The following is a 24,024-nucleotide window of genomic DNA, read 5'->3' as shown; positions in this document are numbered from 1 at the left end:
GCATTATATTGCAACTTGATTTGGGTTGCTTAGCCGGGCATGTGAAATAGAATCTTAGGTTGAGTAGTTATTTATGTGGATTAAAAGTAATATTTTTTTGTTAGGTAGGAGAATTATAGTAAAATCACTATTGTGTGGTTGCCAGCACGTACAGTGCAAAGGAACATGCTTTAAATTCGTCAATTTTTTTTTTATCAATCCTCGAACTCTTAAATCCCCATTACTTTTTTGGGAAAAATCGCAGGACCTTTTTTTTTTTTTCTTTTTTTTTGGGTTGTGGGTGTCTGGCAGGGTGTTTTCAACAACCTCCTTATCCATCCATGTCCTGATCGAAATAGTTGGATTTTATAGTTGCACGCATGATTTGCATGCAGCAAGTGACTGTTAAAACTCCTTCACTGCATGTTTTTTCTCATTTCTAGTCTTTTCATGGAAGGCACAATTTAAGAAAATGTGCATGAAAAGGACAATGAACACAATCTAGCATTACCATTTTTACCCTCTTCTCTGCTATTCACAGGTACACAGATGAAGAGGCTAGGATATATTCGCTTGAGAGGGGGAATGCAAGGGAGAAAGAACCTCAGAAGGACAGAGTATCAGAAAAGAGTAGGAAGGAAGGAGGGAGAGACTGGGAAGATCTAGAATCTTTAGATTATTTTAATGAGAAAGGGGCTAAAAAGGCATCATTTCTTAATGTATCTGATGTAGATGACTTTGAGACTGAGGATTATGGCCAATTTAAGAAGTCTGTTTTAGCTGATCAGGGTAAAACGAGTACTTCAGCGCCTCATTGGAATGCTGAAGAGGAAGGAGCAAGGTTTACATCCAAATTGGTGCTGAAGGGTGCCAGGGATAGTGATATATTTAGAGAGGAGAAATTTGATAGAATTAAAGAGATTAGCCATGGCGGGGAAAGAACCACTACAACCAGAGAAAGAGAAGACAAGGTTTCAGAGAAAATGTTGGGGAACAAAGAAAGTCAGTCGCCAGATGAGCTTAAATCTGAAAAGCTGAAAGACCTCTTCAATTACAGTCCTCTGCACAAGATGGAGTCGAGAGACAAGTCATTCAGGGAAGACAGCCCACTTAAGATCAAAATGGTAGCCAGTGAGTCCAATCGTCCAGAAGTGAAACTCAAAATGTCTACTGTGCCTCTTGATGATGTCGACAGGTAAATATTCCCCATTTAAAACTTTCTTTCACACAGTCCCCTTTCTACTTTTGATTGCACAAGCTGTCTCTTTGTGTTTTGTCTTTGATACTTCTAGGTCAACTTCCTTGTTGAATGACAGGCTGCTTGCTAGCACTCTTGTCCATTCTGTCAGCAAGGACCAGGAGTTCCGATCCATCTTTGATCATCTTAAGCTTCCGCAGTCCAGCAAGACATCATCAGAGTCCTTTATAGAGCACATTGTGTCCCTGGTTCATCATGTTCAAGGTATGCTTTCTGTCTATTCTGTTACAAATCTTGACATATAGTAAATTTTATAACTGATCCACAGATTGTTCACAAATGCAGACACATATAAAATTATTATTTTATATTCTAGCTTTATTTTCATTGTGTACTTCATTCTGGCCATGTTTTAAAAATAAATGGGTTTGGTTGCATTTATGAAGAGGTAATCTACGTTCACCCGGTAAAGAAGATATCCTCCCTAATGTTGACTTTTTAGTTACATGTGTTCCTTATCTTACTGAAATTGGTATACACACATAATTGTCACAGAAGCAAAAGCCCACTCATCTGTCATGTTGGGTTTCTAACCCATGTCAAAATTTACAGAAGAAATTCTCCAGTTTGCACATTAACCTACTGTGATGTCCTGCTGGTTGTTTGAGCTTGAACTGAAACAACCTAGAATAATACAGTAAGTCATGAAAACACCTGCAGGTCTAGCCCACAAAACCCTCCATTGTCAAATATCCAGCTCTATATGAGTTTCTAATAGCAAAGTTCTTCAATTGCCAGAAAAATATGAAATGAAATGGATATGTTTGGCTGTGATGTGACCAACTTCATTGTATATAGGTTGTAGATTTAATTCAAACTGGAAGGGAAGACATGCAGAAAATGCAAGCATACTTGGGGCAGATTTAGAGTTTGGCTACTCTGTCAAAAAGTGACCTTGTGCTGTATTACAAGTGAATTATGCCCTATGGCATTTGTGATAAGTGATCTGCCAAACTCTAAACCAGACCCTTAGTCACATCACTTAGTACAATTTTGGCAACAATTCTATATACAACAAAGAGCTAATGTTGCTCATGGGGAATTTAACTGGAATATAAGAGTATTGGATAGAAATAAAAAGAGAAAGATCAGTAACCAAGTTGTGTGACAAGCTGAAGGAATAAAGTGAACAGTAGCCAGTTAATTTAGTTTAAAAGCAAAAAAAATCTAATAGATGTTGAAGTTTGCCAGGCACCAATATTGCTGTTGGAGAACAAACCTTCACTTTAATTTTAGGATGGTTTTTTTTGTGTCTCAAAATTGTGGTTTGAAATCACTTGTGAAGATGGTGGCATGGCCAATTGCTATTTGAAAAATAATTGAACTTGCAACTCTGCCAGCACAAAATGCCACAATTCTGTTTTTGTGGGCCCTACTGCAGTTGAATTGACTTCACAAGTCACAGCATAGGTTCTGCATGTTGCATCAAGAGTGTATTCTCATCTAGCCTATTCCAATCTACCAAGACTTGAGAGCCTGTCTTTCTGCCCTGATTCAAGATGGTGCCTGCTGTTAGAGAGTTAACGGACGCGATGCAGCAGGCTGGGCAAATGGCTCCATGGTTGCATTACCTCGGGCTGCAGCTGATGAACCTCATTGTGGCCCATCTAATCATGATGATGCCCACTGTGAGAGGCATAGGACGGATTGTGTGAGTACACTAGTTACTCCTAGGAGCGCAGGATAAGCTGTGCGATTGCAGAGTCCGCCAGCTCTTTTGAGGTCTGTACACTTGAGGCTGCTAAATGAGTGTACTGGCCAATTTGGGGGAAGGCCCACCTCTCCTTTATGCCTCGGTTATCTCCCCTTCATGGACACAATCATGGATGATGCATAAAATTAACACAGACTGGTATCCTCAGTGGTGAAATTTGTCCTCTTGCGCAACTGCTTGGGTAAGCAGTTGCCCATGATGTCTTCATGGAAATAAGACCAGTTTAACCCTGTGCAGAAAACTTCCCTCTTTCTTGGCATGGTTACCCCCCATTTTCTGCCTGTTGTCAGTGTGTTTGACTGTCTACTGGAATCCTCCTAACCAGGACGGCAGTAGTTTTGCGCTCTCCTCTAAATTGTACCTTTTTCTTCCCACAATTGGCATACTGGTTCCCCCTTGTAAGTCCCTAGTTTATGGTACCTAGGTACCCAGGGCATTGAGGTTCCAGGGGATCCCTGTGGGCTGCAGCAGTTATTCTCCCACCCATAGGGAGCCCATTAAAAGGTTTCTGCAGGTCTGCCATTGCAGCCTGAGTGTACAGGTCACTGCACCAAGTCACTGTAAGTCACTCCTATGGTAGGCCCTCTCAGCCCAGTGGGCAGGGTGCAGGTACCTTGTGTAAGGGCACCCCTGCACTAGCAGAGGTGCCCCCACTAACTCCAGTTCCCTTTTTCTGTGCTTCGTGAGTGCGGTAACGCTATTTTATGTGTGTACCGGACATAGTTCACTACCTAGGTAGCTACATAGGTGTGACTGGCTTGGGAGGGGTAGCCTCCCCAAGCCACTGGTATGCTTTGAAAGGCACATTTGGTACCCTCAGTGCATAAACCAGTCCACACCGGTTCAGGGACCTCCCCAGTCCCTGTTCTGGTGCGAAACTGGAAAATGGAAAGGAGAGTGACCACTCCCCAGTCCATCACCACCCCCAGGGGTGGTGCTCAGAGCTCCTCCAGAGGGTCTCCGGGGTTCTGCCATCTTGTTTCCAAGGTTGGCAAGGAACTCTGGGAGTATGTGATTGGCCTGGCAGGTGTCGTCAGAGGCATCTTCTGATAGGCGGTCACCTACATAGGTGACCAAGCCCACTCTTATGGCTATTTAGGGTCTTCCTCTGCAGGAACCAACAGTCTACATCCACAAAGAAGACTCTTCTTGCAACATTGTTTCCACAGCTCCTTCCAGCTTCTGCAACATTTACCTTGATGTGCATCCTCTGAGGACGGCAAGTCTTCGTCTGCACGAGAAGGAGGAAGGAATCTCCCTTGGAGTGAAGGAGTCACTCCCCTGCATCCGGAGGCACCTACTGCAACGATGACCAGCTGCGTGGATCTCCTCTCATCCTGAGCTGTGTGGATACTGCATCACGGGTGGTGGCGGGTTTGCATCTCCTCCAAGGGAACTTCAGGCTACGTGCAGCTCCAGCACTGATCCCTTTCTGTAGTGCTGCATGGGCTCCTTCCGTGATTTCTGTGTACCCGTCCTGTGGGACTCCTGTGGGTTCTGCCTTTGCTCCTGTGGCCTCTCTGTGTTGCTGAGGGTCACCTCTGACTCTCCCTCCTGGGCCTTGCTGGTCCCTGGCAGCACCACTTTTCCACTAACAGCAAATTTGCCTTTGCCAAGGCTTGTTGGTGGAATTCCTGCACCGACACCCGTCTGCAATCTTCATCCCAGCGTGGAACATCTTCTGCATCCCGCAGGAACTCTTCTCTGGCTTCAGGGCTGCACTTCTGACCTGTTTTTCCTCATTGCCGACCAACTCCTGCAAGTACAACTTGGTGGGTAGTAGCTCCACTGTGACTTTTGGACTTGGAGCCCGGTCTGCACAGGTCTTCATCTCCAGTAATCCACCTCTGGTTTTTGGAGTCTTGTCTGGATGTCTTCTTTTCTTCTTTTCTTCTTTTCCTTTCGGGTGGTTTGGGAAATTGCAGTGATTTACTCCTGCTTTTCTGGTCGCTAGGGGGTACTGTGTTACTCGCCTCTGTGGTTTTCTAGTACTCCCAGCTCCCCTCTACACATTCCACTTAACTAGGTGGGGGGGTCCTGAGTTTGCATTCAGTTTCTTTAGTATATGGTTTGGGCTCCTTCTAGAGGTCACTATTAGTTATTTACATTTGCACTGTTTTCTAAACTTTTCTATGCCTATTGCCTTTTACTAGTGTGTATAATTAGTGTATTACTTGCCTCCTATTGGAGAGTTGCCCTTCTAGTATTTTGTGATATTGTGTGACCAAAAATAAAGTACCTTTATTTTTGCACAAGTGAGTGTTTTCTATCATGTGCAAGTACTGTGTGACTACAGTGGTTTTGCTTGAGCTTTGCATGTCTGTTAGATAAGCCTTGGCTGCTCATCCACAGCTACCTCTAGAGAGCCTGGCTTCTAGACACTGCCTACACGTTACTAATAAGGGATACCTGGACCTGGTGTAAAGGTTAAGTACCTTCGGTACCCACCACACACCAGGCCAGCTTCCTACACCCCGTGACTGTGTTGCTTAAAGCCAGGCACATCATAGGCAGCCTAGCACTGGCGCCCCTTCTCAGACTGTGTATTATGGGAATGCAGAGCATGTGCACTGTACAAGCCCTCTCCTGTTTACGTCATGAGTCTGTACTTTGAGGAGCCCTTTTCTGAGGAAATAGCAATGGTCTGGTGCTGTGGCTCGCACAGTACATAATCATCATTGAAATTATGGCTAGTGCTCGCCAGAAGTATCTCCTACCACCGGGTTAATCAGATTCAGCATGGTGAAACTCTAATGTATAAAGCACAGTGCACTTGTGTGGCAGTAACATCAGTGGGCTTAGAAGGTAAAATGAACCAAACTAACTCTGGTGCCTCTGGTGAATCAGTCAGTGTTGCAGACCAGCTTGCAAAGCAGAACTTGATACGAAGGAACTGGATATAGGCCTCCTACAAGCTAACCAACCAAAATCAGCCAACATAGTTACAGAGACCGAATTTGCCATGCAGATTTTGGATCTACCAGGAGAGAATCCACTTCTCAGAATATACAGCTAAAGATGCTGAAGAAACTAGATCATTACAACATCAGGATCATATGAATGCCTGAAATAGCAGAAGGTCCATGCATGAAACCTTTCCTAGAGGAGTGGCTGACTGTGACATTAGTGCTTACACATTTTCAAACTTTTCCACCGGCCCACTGGACTCTTATCCTTCCGGCACCTGGGTGTTTTCTCAACCTAACTTAGAAAATCTGCTGCAGTACACGGACCACAAATTAGTTCTTTTAAGTGCCAACAAAATGGTTCTTGGACTTTTGAAAGTGATTCACATTTTCTCCCACTTACAACATGGTAGTGCAACACAGCTGCAATTCTTGCTTGGGGTTAAATGCAAGCTGTGCCAAATGGACATCTAATACATGCTGGCTTCTGCATGCGTGGTGGTTGAGTGGTGCCAGAGAGAGGCCCTCTGCTTGCCGCAGTAGAGTTGATGTCATTTTAACTGCCTGGAAACTGACTCCCTAGTCTGTCTGTGCTGTCTGCTGGGACGTGTTTGTCTCCAGGTGGCAGGCTGCTGCCATATAGGGATTCCATGCTCCTCAGTAGGATATGCTGTGCTTCGAGCTGTCCCTCACTGAAAAGGGCTTAGCATTTTCTACAGTGAAGGGGTACTTCGCTGCACTATAAGCCTTTTTATGTTATCTAGACCAACCTTTCTTGTTCATGACAATGCTATGGGGCTTCTTGCATATATTTATCCACATGTGCTTTGTTGGTATGCAGTATAACTTTAACTTAGTAATGGCTTTCCTCATGGCATAATCGTTTGAACTGCTGCACAGTTCTATTAATCTCTGGACCAAAAGGATGCCTTTCTGTAGGATTGGAGAGTTGCAGGTCCTGTTGTTCTGATGGGTACTACTAACTGCAGATTCCTCACCTTTAGAATATCCCCCGGCTCCAGACTGAACCTGGAAACCTTTATTTATTTTTTTAAATATTTCTTTATTGGCATCCTTGACAGCACACCCATTCCCTCGCACATGGGAGTCGTGAGCCAGAGCATCAGCCTCAGCGGTCATCCACTTATTTACATCCCAAGCCAACAGCTAATCAGGGGCAGTTGCGCCACCTTCCAAGTCATGGCAATCAGGTGCTTAAAGAGAGCCACGGCTAGATCAGTTAACCTCAGATAATACCTAGTTTGTTTTGTACGTTTGGTGATTCTCTGCAAGCAGAGCACGAGGGGGGGTTAGGAAATGTGGAAGTCTATTACTCCTGAAACACTTGTGCACTCACCTGCGCTATTTGGGGGGGGGGGGCGGGGACATTCCCCCACCATATGGAAGAATGACTTGTATTGGTGCCCACAAAGGTGGCCCTCTGGTGCCACCCCCCCCCTGAAAACATCTTGTTTAGCCGTTGCAGTGTAAGATATGTATAATGTAAGTAGTTAAACTCAGCGAACTTGAGATGGGCATTGCGGGACACAGACTTCATCTGTTCAAGTGCCATCGCCCACTGCTTGGACGTCTGCACTGTCTTTAGACACTTATCCCAGCAGGGCTTGCTGAGCAATGTAAGATCTGCATCCGCGGCCTGCAAGGCTGCGCAAAGCACAGTAATGTCCTTACTGCCAAGATCGTGTGTCAGAATGCACCATGATGTAGGGTTGGGACCTCCTGACCTATCGTGCATGTGTTCCTAATAGCCAGGACTAGTGCGTTATAAACCAGGTTATTGGGCAGCTCCCAGGCCATGTTCTTTCAGTTCCTAGAAGGAGTGCAAGCCCTCATTGTCATATATATATCGCCCATGCATGTCACCCCTGCTTGCTTCCAGAGTGTCTGGTCATGTGCACTAAGCAGAGCCCAAAGCCCCGGCATACTCCAGTGTGGCAGTTGTGGGGTGTAGGCTGGCAGTCGTGCTGCAGTTTGAACGTATCTGTTCCAACAGAGTTTTGCAATGCACGCCTATCTGCTCATCCCCCAATAGAATGTCCAAGCACCCCTGTTCTTCCCTGATCAACCTGTGCTCACCTGTAGCATCCCCCTCAAGCCATCATGTGGGTCATTGAAGCTGCGCCGCCGCAAAGTAAAGTTCGAGGTCCAGCACTCCTAAGCCAGCTCCTGTCAACAACTGCTGGAGCACTTGGATAGGATACCTGTTTGTGTGCTTCACCCTAGCTCAAGTCCAAGAGTAGCCTTCGGAAATCTCCAAAGGATACTCTAGTGGGGGTTTTTGGCACCATGCAAGCCGCAGGAGTATTATCATTTTAGCAATGGAGGCCCAGCCATAGACGACAAGGGCATCCATAAGCCCAAGGACTCCTGGAGCGACATGAGCCTTCTTGTGGTTTCCATCCTTGTCGGTGTAATACATGGTGACTCTGAGATATTGGAACATCTCGAACAGCCAGAGTAAGCGACCTGGTCCCAGCTCCTCAAATGCTGTGCTGCCCATCCTCCTCAGCGGGAAGACACAGGACCTCCCCCCCTCCAATTCACACCGAGGCCTGTCATATCACCGAAGAGGTCTACTAAATCAAGAGCTGGCAAGCCATACTCCTTATTCTGCATGTAGACCAGAATATTGTCAGCATACAGCAAAACTGCATGTCTGCATGGTCGCACCGCTATGCCCCAGCTCAGGCCCTGTATTCGCAGCAGAGTGGCCAGGGACTCCATAGCCAGTGCTAAAATAATAGGGGAAAGGTTGCAACCCCGTTGTGTGCCCTAGCTAATGGTGAACTGTTGCGATATTTGGTGGCCCATGCTCACTTCGGCCTGTGGTGTCGTGTAGAATAGCTTCCGAAAACCCAGGAACTTGGTTCCCACTCTAGGGTTTCCAGAACAAGTAGTAGGTAGGACCAACCAAGAGGGTTGAAAACTTCCACGGAGACCGCCACTGGGAGCTCCACAGACCCCTTGACTGCCCCCTTAAGGTGACACAGCCTACAGGTATTATAGGAGGTGGCTCTGTGGGATGAACCCACACTGGTCTGGGTGGACCAATGTTCAGAAGCAATCGATTAGCTAGTACTTTACTCAAGGTTTTATGGTCGGTATTCAGCATTGACAGGGTGATAGGAGCTCACCTCCAGAGGGGTCTCTGTCTGACTTTGGCAGCACCACGATGAGTGCCTTGCACAGAGAATCCGCACCCTGCCCTACTGGTGGGCCTCTTGATACACCGCGAGTAGCTAGGGGGCGAGCATAGCCCTGAACGTTTCATAGTAGCCCACCGGAACACAGATGTCCCGGAAACATGATTGCAGGCTTATCGCTGCCTGAAATTCCTCAAGCTGAAAGGGGGAGCTTGAGTTCCTGAAACTGCAGGGGATTCAGGCGGGGAAAAGTGGCACCAGCGAAACAAGTCTTGAGGCGCTCTGGGGTGGGGTCCAGGGCGGAAGGGGAGGTAGAGCGCTTTGTAAAACTGAGCAGGGACTGCACATATGGCTGTCTGCGAAGTCACATCCTCGCCTGCAGAAGTGTGAATTGCTGTGATAATGGTCCATGGGACCGCAAAGCCCAGGAACCACACCAACATTACGGCCCGGCTTATCACCGTATGTGTGTTGCTGAGCCAGTGATGCTTTGAAATGGATATTATTGAGGCCGCATGCCTCCTCCCTGAACTGAGCCTGTAGACCTCGGAGTTGAGCATGGGCCTCAAGAACCGTCACTGCTTCCACCTCGGTGGCATGTAATTGCGCCTGAAAGGCCAGTATACTGCAGAGTAGGGATGCTCGTTCAACTTGGGGTCTTGATGAAGCGGTCCCACAGGACCCCGCAGGGCTACAGCACAGGTCCCCCCTCCCTCCATGCTCCAGAACACGCGCCTGCAGTCAACGGCCTCGCAGGGCCCAGGTTCAGACAGCTCAACTGCATACCTCTCCAGATCCTCCTGGGCTTTTTGGGCCGCCACGTGAAAGTGAGATGACTAGGCCACTTGGTCACCAAGCGGCCTCTCATTGTGGGTAGGGCTCCCATAGCAAATGACTGTCAGTGGGACGGAGCCTGCCATGTGATCTGTTGCGGAGTTCCTGGTCTGCTGTGTGGCTGATCCCAGCACAACTGCACGTCTACAGTTATGTCAGTCACTCAGGGCATCTGCCGACAGGGCTTCTCTCTGACACTTCCCTCAAAAGCGCTGACTTCGCCGGGGGTGGTAAGAGCACCCTCGCTCCTCAGACTGCTCAGCAGAGATCCATAGTGGCAAAGAGCACTGCCGGCTCCTGGCACCCAGCGCAAGCCTTGCGTTCAAGCGTGGGTAGGCTTTACCGCTTGGTCTCCTCTTCAGCCCCCTACTTGCTGTGCTCTCTGATGGGAAATGGCCTTGGTGCCACTCACTGGCAGGTGCTGCAGTGAAGGGGGTCTCGCACCCTCGTCAGTGGTCGTGTGGGGGCATAGGTGAGCAGAATATTTGCGGATGATCCTGGATCGGAGCAGAGCTTCACAGAAAGGCGACTGCGTCCAATGTCATCTTGGCCCATGTCTCTGGAAACTTTTATGCAACAGTGCCCCTGCGTGCCAGTAGGTGGTGCAAGGGCATGCAAGCTCCACCCCTTCACACTGATGATGGTTCCTTTTGTTCCATGTCTTTAAACACAGATTCAGATCTCTGCTCCTCTTTTTCCTGGCCAGTTTGAGTTTTCTTCAAACATTTTCAACAATTGTGTAAGGGAACTATGTCCCCTTCAAAAACTTTAGGATTTAAACTGTGATGGGACTGTTGCAAAGAAATGTCTGTGACACGCCTGCACAAGGTATGCCTTTGGTGTTTTGGCCAGGGCTGTGACTACAAGTCTTGTGAAGAATGCACTCTCTTGAATCCCAAGGTGACCTGGAAATGTGAAGTAGTGTGTAAGTAAGAAGGAGCCAAGGTCTTTAGAACCACTAGCAGTTTTCGATTACCTGCCCTGGTGTGTCTGGGTGCAGAGGTGCGTGTTGCAAGGGTAGCCTCCGACGGTACTGCTGAAGTTCGTAAAGAAACCTGTAACATAAAAAGGCTGCAAGTGGAAACTGGGAACCAGTCTGACTGACCCCAAGGGTGGAGGTGGGTTTGGCGGGGAGGGGGGGGGGGGGGGTAGGCTTGACTCTTGAGGGTCTCTGGTCCCCTAGGGTGCACCGTTGTTAGGCTCAGATCTGGACGGTGGGGCTCGTGAGCAGAGGTGTTTTTGTAGGCTTTCTCTTTTTAGGACGACCTAGAGATTTTAGGGGGGGGGGGGGGGAGGGCAGCGGTAAAACAACACAACACTCTCGACGATGACCACGGTGATGCTGATGTTCCACTTCGGTAGGTCCCTCTTGGTGGTGTTGGTGTCTGGTCTGGACACAAAGAAACCTTTGGTGCCTGCAACATGTGGCGATACCACAAGTATTGATTCAGGGAGGCTTTGGGCAGGAGTAGCGTCTTGAAGAATGGATAGGTTGACAGTGCTGCACTTCTGACACTGAGGGTCCTCTTTGTGGTAAGTTGCTACCGTGGTGGACCTGTTGGTCAGCAAAAAAGGGACAGGACAGTCGTGATTGGTGCCTGCTGGTGTAGGGAAGTGGCTCCTCCACTCCAAGAGAGATGCTGGCTGGTTGGCAAAGTCCTGGCAGGCCTCCAAGGCTTTCGGAGGATGCACAGCTGCAGGATGAGGTGGGTCTTTGCAGTTGTCGAGACAGGAGCAGGTAGGGTTGGGTGCAAAAGTCCACAGCGAGTCCACAGTGCTTGTGCTAGTTGCCTCTTTTTTTGTCCTCCTTCTTGTAGTCAGACGAGTCTACGTTCCTGGTGTCAGGGGGCCTCCTAAATACTGAATTCTGATGGATACACCTACCTATGAATTCCTCACCTTTTGAATACTCCCAATGCGACAACATTTGAAAGAAATTTTTCTTTCTGGCTCTCCATGTCAATGAGGATGTCACAATGACCGCACGCGGCTGTCTTACGTCATCGGAGCCATAAAAAGTCCTCGCTGGCATGCTGATGTCCGTTCCCTTTTTTTCACGCCTTTAACGCATGACAAGTTTTCTATCTCTTTGTGCGGTTACACTGTATTGGGGGAATTTAATTGTTGAAGCTTTGCTGCTCGGCAATGTATCCGCTGAAAAAGTTGAGCTTCAAACCCTGTTGTGAGTGTGGAGGCCACATTTTGGTCATGAACCAGCATGAAAAGTGCCTTTGGTGTCTTAGTTCAGATCACGACTTCGGGGATGCTCTTCGTGTCAGAGTATAAACCGAAAGGCTCTGAAGGAAAGGGAGTTGAAGTTATTTTTGGCAAAGGCTAAAAAGGAGAAGTGAGGCCATCGTAGATCCAGGCCTGGAGAAGAGTCATCTTCCCACAGATCCTCGAAGTCGCACAAGAAGCAGTGACACCATAGTTCACAGCGTCGTTCATCTCTGGTTGCCAGCCCTCAATCTTTGACTCTAGCTTTGAAGTCCTGGCCCTGTTCGACTTGGGAAGTGAGTCCCATTCTGTCTCCACCACCACTAAAGAAACCTGAGGCGTCACCAGTGCCGTCTTTTGCTGAGATCTCGGCGTCACCTACGGCTCCGGTGGCATAGTTCTCTCCTGTAATGCCACCAGATCAGGTGTTTAAAGAGTAGGTGACAGGTCAGGTTCAGTCTCCTCAGCAACCTTTCCAGCCCCAGGGACTGATACCACCAATTTTTTAATTGCTATGTACAGCATTTTTTGATGGGGCAATGACCCCCTCTGGGGCACCTGTTGGCCCCACGGGTCCTTTGGCCTTTTCTCTGAGCTGTTTCGCAGCGCCGTATTGGCAGGTTCTTTTCCTGCCTTTCATGCTTATGGCTCCGTATCGCTGGCCTGTAATGGCACAGTGAAACATTGTTGCCCTCCGATGCGCAGGAGTTGTCGGCTTCACTGGAGCCGATTCTGATGCTGAAGAGATCTCGTCCGGCGTAGAGTCAATCTACCCCTACCCGGCATAACATCCTGGCTCAGACACTGGCTTCTCCGGTACAGGCTTCATCAACACCAGTGCGTTCTCTTTCAACACCACTGTTGGAATCCACGCTGAGATTGAGTAGGGAAGCCTTTGAGGCTCTTGGAGGAGCAACAATATTGAGAGACCAGCAATATCAGGACCTAGAAGAAGAGGAGATTCCAGTGCCTTCCCAGGAGTTTGAAGGCATTTAGGTGGCGAGTGGGCCAGATACTTCTCCTGAATGGGAGTTATCACCTGGAGACATAGCCCCTCCAGAAGTTTCCTCATATCATGGGGTAATAAAGCAGGCAACTGAATTACTGGACTTGCCACTGCCCACTACTGGGTTCAAGTTAAATATTTTAATTGAGGTTCTTCATTTTTTCTCTGCTGCATCAGAGCCTTTACTGCCATTCAATGAGGCATTGTCCGAACTGTTCTTACATGTGTGGCAGAAGCCTGTTTCCACTCTTGCAGTATCAAAATCTATTGCCAGGAGGTATAGGGTTGCCACCAGGAGATCCTCAGTTTTTAAGCCAGCATCCTACGCCAGAAATCCTGGTGGTACAGACTTCATGTTCCTCGAGATCTGCACCTTGTTCTTTACCCACGACTTCTGCTTACAGGAGTCGAAGCAGATAGAGCAATCTTCACAGATGATTTCTTCTTCCGGAAGTATGGCATTGAAGTCTGTGAATGCCACTTTTCTGTTTGGCAGATACATCCACGCGTTGATGGATTCGGCCAACTATGCTTCCCCCAAGCTGCCTCAGGAGGTGCAGTGTCATTTTACAGAACTCTTACAGGACAGTCAGACAGCAGCTAAGAAAGTGATTGTCAGGCCCTGATACGGCGGACTCTGTTGCCAGGGCCATGGGGACTTCAATTGCCAACAGGCAGCACGTCTGGCTGAGAGGATGGGGGTTCTCCCTTGATGTGCAGTCCATGTTAATGGATCTTCCTTTCGATGGATCCAAGTTGTTTGGGACAAAGGTGGATAATGGGAGTGCCCTTCCCTTCTTGGCGTTTCCCCCATTTCCTCCTCAGCAAAGTTTTTGTTAAAAAAAAAATCTGCTGTTGCTACAGCAGGAGGTGCAAAATCTGCTTTTAAAGGATGCAGTAGAGTTGGTTATGGGGCAGGAAAGGGGTCAGGGATATTATTTAAGATATTTTCTGATCCCCAAAAAAGGATGGTCGTTTATGGCCCATCCTAGACCTGAGGATTTTGAATTGTTTCCTCAAACAGGAAAAATTCAAAATGCTGACCCTAGCACAGGTGCCTCTTGTGATCGACAAAAAAGACTAGATGGTTTCCGTAGACTTGCAGGATGCGTATTTTCATGTACCCATCCTCCCATCGCACTGGAAGTATCTCTGGTTCACGGTAGGGTTGCAACATTACCAGTTTGCAGTCCTTCCGTTTGGTCTTACTTCTGCACCTCGAGTCTTCACAAAGGTGTTGGCAGTGGTAGCTGCATGTTGTAGGTGGTGGGGAATACCAGTAGTCCCTTAGCTGGACGATTGGTTGCTCAAAGCCAGATCTCTGAAGTTTGTGCATCATCCGTTGCATTTGACAACCCAGCTGTTGTTCAACCTGGGGTTTTCCATCATTTTGCCCAAATCTCACCTGGAGCCTTCTCAGCGCATCCTGTTCATAGGTGCGGTACTGGACACCACAGATAATTGTGCCTAACCTCTTCCACAGAGAGTTCAAGACATTTGGCTATGATTCCAATGTTCCAAAATGGAGCGCTCGTTCCAGTCCTAAAGGTCTTACGTCTGTTCGGTCAGTTTGCTTCCTACATTCTGTTGGTCACTCTTGCTGGCACATGAGGACAGACCGTCTCAGTCGGCACTTTTCAGCCCATCACGAGTGGAGAGTTCATCCGGAACATCTTGTTCACATCTTCCAGTTGTGGGAACACCTCAGATAGACCTGTTTGCCACTCACGAGAACATGCACTGTCTGTTGTTCTGCTGCCTCCAGTATCCAATGCAGGGAATGCTGGAGGACGCGGTTCAATTGAGCTGGAGGACCTGGCTACTTTGTGCCCCCCCCCCATATAAACTTGGTTCCTCGGTTTCTGAGGAAGATTTGCCAAGACCAGGCCCTAGTCATATTGATAGCTCCGGATTGACCTAGAAGGGTATGGTACACATACCTCCTTCAGTACTCACTGTATCCACTGATCTGTCCCTCACAGGGCAGACTTCCTCTCGCTGTTCCTGGGGCAGCCACCTCCAGAGCCTGCACCTACATGCCTGGAGATTGAATGGGGCAACCGGAATTCATTTTCTTTTCCTGCGGAGGTGGTGGATGTTATTCTCTCCGCCAGGGGGCACTCCACCAAAACTGCCTATGCTGGTAGATGGACCAAGCTTGTTAAATGGTGTGAAGACAGACATGTTGACCCTTTAAATGCGTGTTTATCCAATGTCCTGCAATTTGCTCTTTCCTTGGCATAACAAGGTTGTGCTGTCGCAACAGTGCAGGGTTATTTGTCTGCACTGTTGGCATTTATTTGTTTACCTGATCAACCCTCATTGTTAAAGTCCCCTACAGTTTTCAGGTTTCTTAAATGTTTCACAAATATGTATCCTCCTACTCCGTTCCTCATGCCTCAGTGGGATTTTAAGTTTAGTTTTATAGTACCTGATGTGTACACCATTTGAGCCTTTACATAGTTGCCCGTTGAGGCTCCTTACAATAAAGACTGTTTTTTTTTAGTAGCGATCATGTCGGCTAGATGTGTTAGTGAGCTGCAAGCTCTGAGTGTTAAACCCCCGTTTACCACTTTTCATGCCAACAAGGTGGTCCTGAGAACCAGGGTGGCTTTTCTGCCAAAGTTATTGACTCCTTTCCATTTGGGCCAGTCTGTCACCCTTCTGTTCTTTTATCCTCCTCCCCATCCCTCTAAGGAGGAGGAAAGACTGTATTGTCTGGATCGAAAGAGCGCATTGAGCTTCTACAGGGACAGGACGAGCAAATTTAGGACGGACCATCAGTTGTTCATCGGTTACGTAGGCAAAATGAAGGGCAAAGCCTTCCACAGAAGAACATTTTCAAGGTGGGTCATCCTTTGCACAAAATGTTATGCATTGGCAAAGAAAGAACCTCCTGATGGTATTAGAGCTCATTCGACCAGGGTTAAGTCTACTACTTCAGCTTTGGCTAGAGGTGTACCTGTTGTTGACATTTGCAAGGCAACACCTTGGGCTTCCCTTCACGCTTTCGCAAAACATTGCGAAGTGAGGAGGGAAGGCCGTTTCGCCTGTTCAGAGCTACAGGATTTTTTTGACAGACGGGCACCCACCCCCGGGTGTGGTACTGCTTTGGGACACTATTTAGAATGTGAGGAATCCACAGGGAGGTGTATCCATCAGAACAACAAGGTACTTGCCTTCAGTAACGCTTTTTCTGGTGGATACCTGTGGATTCCTTACTCTACCAACCGCCACCCCATTGCCTGTCTTGGATATTCCATGCAGTAAATTGTTTGTACATATTGTATATATGTTGCAAATTGTATATATAGGATGTATGTTTATATGTAAATACTTGAGTTGAGTTTACACGTACTGTGTTTCCGATGTTGGTGTTCACCTGTCTGCCTTGAAGGCACGGGGAAAAAAGTGGGTGAAACTGGTGCCAACACACCGGCGAGGACTTCTTATCGCTCAGATGGAGTCGCGGCCGGAGCCGTTCTATTGAGACATGGAGAGCTAGAAAGAAAAAATTTCAGTCTAACGGTAGCGCATTGGGAGTATTCAAAAGGTGATGAATCCACAGGTAGATACTGTATCCACTAGACAAAGCACTACTGAAGGTAACTAACTTGTTCTTGAGGGGGCGTTAAGGGGAATTGAGGGTAGTAGCCAATGGGGTCACTACGCTCCCCAAATGACCACTTGTTGTGGAGAGTGGGCAAACCCCTGTCTGTCCCAAAGGTCCTAATTCCATCAAACAGGATGGTGGAAGCATGCCTTCGTGGAACACATCAGTTAGCCCACCTTAGGGGTGTGACTAGCCTGGAGGTGCAACACGCCAACTGCATAGCTAATTTTCTGCCTGCCTTGGTGCGAAATGGATCTCAGGGCAGGGGGGTTGAATTCTCCAGGTCTGGGGGAAGCCAGGGTCGCATATCAAAGGGCGGCAGAGGCTTTGAAGCCTCCATCCCAGATATGCTGATTTCTCCAGTATTGGAGTATCTTTCATAGATTCACATGCTTGAATCATTCCCCGTCGTTGAAGTGGGAGTCCCACGGAACATAGAAAGCAGTAAATTAAGTTTTTAACATTTAAATTAATGGAAAAATACATTCACTTTCATAGCTTATTAGTGTTATTAGAAATGACCCAAAGTCCAGCCAATCAGGCGAGAGCACCCTTGAGAACCCCCCAGCACAGAGGCTCCAGTCTCTCAGATTTTCTACTGCGTGTCGTGTGTAAGGGAGTCTCCCTGAGCTCTGCTCAGTTTACATTTTCCTGACACAAAATCTTTTGAATATTGTTTTTCTACTTCGACAGCTATGACTTCTACAACATGTCTACAGCCAAGAAAGGTTTATTTCGACCCTGCAACACCTATGGGAAGCTAAGGCTTCGCTGTGAGGACCTTCACAAGGATTACATTTACTGTTTTCACCCAGAGCACAAGGTGACAGATTGTTAAAGTTTTAGAACCTTTCCACTCAAAACCTTGAGAGACAGAGAGGCCAGGCTCCTGCTTTGGCTTCAGAAATGTAAATCCAGAGAAGATCTTTCTAATGATGATGACAGCGACACCTCTGTGGCATCAAGAAAGAGGAAAAGGTCTGTGGAGAGTGCTTTTCCAAAAAAGAAGTAAGGCAACCCAAAAAGTGCACTCTCTGAAGGAAAAGACAGAGGAAGTTCCTTCTACTTCTAAGAAACATGGCCAGAAAGTTCATTCCGAACCTTCCACTCCAGCTGTCACTTCAATAAAATTAAGAAACCATCTAGCTCTTTGCTATTGTCGACCTAAAAAATGTCAGTCTTGTCTACCAAGATCAGGGTCTCATTGGTTTTGGTCCGAACCGACAACACCACAAGTATGCATTACCTGAACAAGCAGGGCAGTACAAAATCGCCATTGCTGTCACTTCAGGCGCAAGAGATATGGAATTCGGCATTTCAACATCACATATCTCTGAGCAGAGCACGTTCCAGGAGTATCCAACACCCTGGCACACTCATTAAGCAGAACCTCAGCGACCTGCCATGAGTGGGAGCTCAACCAGGCAACGCTCAATCATCCTTTTCTTAACTGGGGAAAGCCCAGTTTGGACCTCTTTGCGACAAAGGAAAACAAAAAATGCCAGTACTACGCAAGCAGGTAACCGCAAAGAAGGTCAAGGGGGAATGCATTTTTGATCAAATGGTCAGGAATCTATGCCTACGCTTTTCCCCCCACTTCCGCTAATCCGAAGAATTCTAAAAAGGATGAAGGGGGAACCTTGCCGGTCATTACTGATAGCTCCCAAATGGCCACGCCAGTTTTGATTCACGGAGCTTCTGCTCCTCTCGGAACAACCTTGCATTCCCTTGAAACCAATACCGAACTTGCTAACGATGTGTCGGTACCAGGTCCTTCATCCCAACCTGACTCTCTTTGGTTATCAGCCTGGCTCCTGAATTCAATGAATTTGCTGACGTAGGCTTTCCACCAGACTGTTGTGAAGTGCTTGCTAATGCCAGAGCCCAGGCTACAAATAAAACATACAAACTTAAATGGAAAAGATTCTGTATATGGTGTAAGGATTCCAGGTATCCACCCTCTGACATCTTCTCCAGAACAGACACTTCCGTATCTTATTCAGTTCGCAAAATCAGGTCTCTCTCACTCAGCCATCAAGGTCACCTGGCAGCCATTTCTCAATTTCGCCGTACTGTCACTTTACCATCGTTATGGTCCTCCAGAATAAAAAACAATCCCTAAAGGGACTATTCAGATTGTTTACTCCAATTAAAATCCCTCCTCCACCCTGGCACCTCAATATTGTACTTTCGGAAATGATGAAACATCCATTTGAGCCTATTCACAGAGAAGAATTTAAATATATTTCCTGGAAGACAGTGCTTTTCCTAGCGCTTACCTCAGCAAAGAGGTTCAGTGACATTCAAGCATTCACAATCTCTCAACCTTTTCTTAAATTTAAGTCAGACATGGTCATCCTTAGAACTAATCCAAAATGTATTTCTAAAGTTCCCTTGAACTTTCATCTGAATTAACTAGTAATATTGAAGACTTTCTTTCCAAACACCCAAACTCCAGCAGATAGAGCGCTACAGTCCTTAGATATCAAGAGATGTCTCAAATTTTACATACAAAAGACTAGCAGCTTTCGTAAGGCTGATCAGTTGTTTGTAGGCTATGGACAACTAAGAAAGGGGTATCCTGTTACCAAATAGACCATAGCTCGGTAGATAGCCACCGCTTTACAATTTTATCACCAGCTATCAGGAAAGCCACTCACAACTAACGTCAAAGCCCACTCCAACAGAGCTCTATCCACCTCCACAGCTGTCTTTGCCGGAGTGCCTTTACATCAAATATGCAGAGCGGCAACGTGTCTAGCACCCACACCTTCACTCAGCACTACTGCCTAGATGCTGCAAACAGAATGGACGCAGTGGTAGGACAAGAAGTTCTACCAAATGTATTTGTATAAGGTGAGACAATAATTCTTTACCCACCATCCACTAATATAAATGTATATAAAGATATTGATATCTTATGTTTACTGCTAATTATTCTGATTCAAGCTTGTGAATCCATGAAAGCTACCCCAACACTGGAGAAGAAAATAAGTTACTTACCTGTAACTGTGGTTCTCCAGTGTTGGTATCTTTCATAGATTCACATGCAACCCACCCTCCTCCCCGTAGAGGCTCACCTCATGTTTTCTTCCTTTTGTACGTTACTTGTGCTAGAAAATCTAAGATACTGGAGCCTCTGTGCTCAGGGTTCTAAAGGGTGCTCTCGCCTGATTGGCTGGAATTGGGGTCATTAATAAAACCATAATAAGCTATGAAAGTAAATGTATTTTTCCATTAACTTCAATGTTAAAAATGTTATTTACTGCTTTCTATGTACCATGGGACTCCCACTTAGACAATGGAAAATGATTCAACCATGTGAATCTATGAAAGATACCAATACTGGAGAACCACAGTTACCAGTAAGTAACTTACTTTCTTTCTAGCCACCATGCTGGAGGAATTGATAACACCTTCCTCTGGAATAGGTATTGCCTCTGAGAGCATGGGCTCTCACCTTCAGGGGGTTAGAAACTTGTCTGAGGTAGAAGGCTAGTCGAAACCGGTCAGCCAGCACACTGAAGGACTAGTAAATGTGCCCCCTGGGTGCGTGTCATAACAAATCCAGTACTCCCATTGGTAAAAGTCTATTATGATGAGGTGTTTGATACCAAACACCATAGGTTTCAGTGAAGCCATTATGTAGCTGGGTAACTTGTAAAGACCAGTTCCAAGTACATACCTTGGGCTGGTCCCTAGTAATAAAAGTAGACATCACAGTGGTCTATCTGCCCATACAGATACGCCCTCACATGTATTAAAATGATCCCTGCCTTAGAGCTCTTAAGGCCTGCAGTAGGGGTGACTCACAAATGAGAGGAAACACAAAGTCAAGCAGGACTCTGATGCATCTTGCCATTCTATTCAGAGGTGTTGCGAAGGCATCAACATGCCACTCTGTCTTTCTTCTGATTCACTGTGAAGTCGATTCCACCTGATGCACCTCGATTTACGCGGGTCATCGGTGACACATTAAGAATTTTAGGGATGCAATGTTGTGGATCTTTGGCACCCTTGTACTCTCTGAAGTGCCATCAGGCCCCCAAGGTTTACAGGGGCCTCCATCCTTTACTTACTCTATTTCCATGAGCTGCAGAAGGACTGAGGCCTTTCTCCTATTTTAGATTTTTGCCATCGGAACACTTTGCTGCAAAAAGACAGATTCAAGATATTGGCACTGATCCAGGTTCTGTCTGGCTGGATACAGCTGACTCGATAGTCACCCTGATCTAGGCAGACATACGAACCTTCAGGCAACGTTTTCATGTTCCTATTCTGCTGTCCCACAGATGTTCTCTCTGGTTCAAGGTAGACCAGGATAATTTTCAATTTGCCATGCTTCCCTTCTGCCTCTAAAGTGTCACTTGTGTGTTAACGAAAATGATGATAATGGTCAAAGCACACCTTTTGGAGGTTAGGGGACTTGTTTTTTCTCCTATTTTGAAAACTCTGTTGAGGTTGAGCTCACCATAGTCCGTCATTGATCCCCCTTCCACATGATGGCAAACCTCCTGACAGATTTGGGGTTTACAGTCAACATTATGAAGCCATAACTGACTCCTTCGCAGAGGCTCTGTTTTTATTTGATGCATCTTGTATACGGTCCAGTTTAGGACCTGCCCTCTGTTGCAGTTAGTCCAGAACATTCAGGCTATGATGCCAGAGTTTCAGCCTCTTTCCTGCGTCTCAATGATGAGGGTATTTCCTAGACTTCTTGGCTTGTTAACCTCTTGCACCCTGCTAGTCGTGTATGCCGGGTGGCATAGGTGGGCTCTGCTGCAGAACAGAAAGTCATAGTGGGGCCAGCAAGACAGGAACCTCTTTGATTTTTATCCATGTTTCACCTGCATTCTTATTACCAAAAGACCCTGCTTTCTTCCCCACCCAGAGCAGACTGTGGTGATGGATGCTTCCCTGCTGGATTGGGGAGTTCATCTGGGAAAGGTAGAGATTAGATGTAGGAAGTTGGCTCTGTATGCACTATTTCAAAGTAAGGAATAGTATGCACAGAGTCCAAGGGTTCCCCTTAGAGGTAAGATAGTGGCAAAAAGAGATAATACTAATGCTCTATTTTGTGGTAGTGTGGTCGAGCAGTAGGCTTATCAAAGGAGTAGTGTTAAGCATTTGCTGTACATACACACAGGCAATAAATGAGGAACACACACTCAGAGACAAATCCAGGCCAATAGGTTTTGTTATAGAAAAATATCTTTTCTTAGTTTATTTTAAGAACCACAGGTTCAAATTCTACATGTAATATCTCATTTGAAAGGTATTGCAGGTAAGTACTTTAGGAACTTTGAATAATCACAGTAGCATATATACTTTTTACATAAAACACAATAAGCTGTTTTAAAAGTGGACACAGTGCAATTTTCACAGTTCCTGGGGGAGGTAAAGTAATGTTAGTTTTTGCAGGTAAGTAAACCAACTACGAGGTTAAGATTGGGGTCCAAGGTAGCCCACCGTTGGGGGTTCAGAGCAACCCCAAAGTCACCACACCAGCAGCTCAGGGCCGGTCAGGTGCAGAGTTCAAAGTGGTGCCCAAAACGCATAGGCTTCAGTGGAGAAGGGGGTGCCCCGGTTCCAGTCTGCCAGCAGGTAAGTACCCGCGTCTTCGTAGGGCAGACCAGGGGGGTTTTGTAGGGCACCGGGGGGGACACAAGTCCACACAGAAAGTACACCCTCAGCAGCGCGGGGGCTGCCGGGTGCAGTGTGCAAACAAGCGTTGGGTTTGTAATAGGAATCAATGGGAGACCAAGGGGTCTCTTCAGTGGTGCAGGCAGGCAAGGGGGGGGGCTCCTCGGGGTAGCCACCACCTGGGCAAGGGAGAGGGTCTCCTGGGGGTCACTCCTGCACTGGAGTTCCGATCCTTCAGGTCCTGGGGGCTGCGGGTGCAGGGTCTTTTCCAGGCTTCGGGATTTTGGATTCAGACAGTCGCGGTCAGGGGGAGCCTCGGGATTCCCTCTGCAGGCGTCGCTGTGGGGGTTCAGGGGGGACAACTTTGGTTACTCACAACTTTGGTTACTCACAGTCTTGGAGTCGCCGGGGGGTCCTCCCTGTAGCGTTGTTTCTTCACCAGTCGAGTCGGGGTCGCCGGGTGCAGTGTTGCAAGTCTCACGCTTCTGGCGGGAATTGCAGGGGTCTTTAAAGTTGCTCCTCTGGAAACAAAGTTGCAGTCTTTGTTGAACAGGGCCGCTGTTCTCTGGAGTTTCTTGGTCCTTTTAGAGCAGGGCAGTCCTCTGAGGATTCAGAGGTCGCTGGTCCTTGAGAAAGCATTGCTGGAGCAGGGTTCTTTAGAAGGCAGGAGACAGGCCGGTAGGACTGGGGCCAAAGCAGTTGGTGTCTTCTTTCTTCTTCTGCAGGGGTTTTCAGCTCAGCAGTCTTATTCTTCGGTAAGTTGCAGGAATCTAAATTTTTAGGTTCAGGGGAGCCCTTAAATACTAAATTTAAGGGCGTGTTTAGGTCTGGGGGGGTTAGTAGCCAATGGCTACTAGCCCTGAGGGTGGGTACACCCTCTTTGTGCCTCCTCCCAAGGGGAGGGGGTCTCATTCCTATCCCTGTTGGGGGAGTCCTCCTTCTACAAGATGGAGGATTTCTAAAAGTCAGTCACCTCAGCTCAAGACACCTTAGGGGCTGTCCTGACTGGCCAGTGACTCCTTGTTTTTCTCATTATCTCTCCTGGACTTGCCGCCAAAAGTGGGGGCTGTGTCCAGGGGGTGGGCATCTCCACTAGCTGGAGTGCCCTGGGGCATTGTAACACGAAGCCTGAGCCTTTGAGGCTCAATGCTAGGTGTTACAGTTCCTGCAGGGGGGAGGTGTGAAGCATCTCCACCCAGAGCAGGCTTTGTTTCTGTCCTCAGAGAGCACAAAGGCTCTCACCTCATGAGGTCAGAAACTCGTCTCTCAGCAGCAGGCTGGCAGAGACCAGTCAGTCCTGCACTGAACAATTGGGTAAAATACAGGGGGTATCTCTAAGATGCCCTCTGTGTGCATTTTTTAATAAATCCAACACTGGCATCAGTGTGGGTTTATTATTATGAGAAGTTTGGTGCCAAACTTCCCAGTATTCAGTGTAGCCATTATGGAGCTGTGGAGTTCGTTTTTGACAGACTCCCAGGCCATATACTCTTATGGCTACCCTGCACTTACAATGTCTAAGGTTTTGCTTAGACACTGTAGAGGCATAGTGCTCATGCACATATGCCCTCACCTGTGGTATAGTGCACCCTGCCTTAGGGCTGTAAGGCCTGCTAGAGGGGTGACTTACCTATGCCACAGGCAGTGTGAGGTTGGCATGGCACCCTGAGGGGAGTGCCACGTCGACTTA

General features: G+C 47.3%; 1 protein-coding gene across 10 annotated transcripts in view; it reads left to right on the top strand.

Annotated features, from left to right (window-relative positions):
* BCLAF1 (BCL2 associated transcription factor 1) overlaps positions 1–24,024 on the top strand; it is a 539,194-nt gene that overhangs the window by 125,487 nt on the left and 389,683 nt on the right. For 7 of the 10 annotated variants that reach the window (XM_069235219.1, XM_069235217.1, XM_069235215.1 and 4 more), the window contains 2 exons: positions 521–1,174; positions 1,272–1,441. In XM_069235219.1, the coding sequence (XP_069091320.1) occupies positions 521–1,174; positions 1,272–1,441 (824 nt within the window). The remainder of the gene's footprint in view (positions 1–520; positions 1,175–1,271; positions 1,442–24,024) is intronic. The other 3 variants (XM_069235222.1, XM_069235220.1, XM_069235221.1) reach the window with 1 other exon arrangement.

The sequence above is a fragment of the Pleurodeles waltl genome, chromosome 5 (genome assembly GCF_031143425.1).
Source record: "Pleurodeles waltl isolate 20211129_DDA chromosome 5, aPleWal1.hap1.20221129, whole genome shotgun sequence".
NCBI classification, from domain to species: domain Eukaryota; kingdom Metazoa; phylum Chordata; class Amphibia; order Caudata; family Salamandridae; genus Pleurodeles; species Pleurodeles waltl.
Note: the sequence above shows the minus strand (reverse complement) of the source record. Positions and strands in the feature narration are given on the sequence as shown.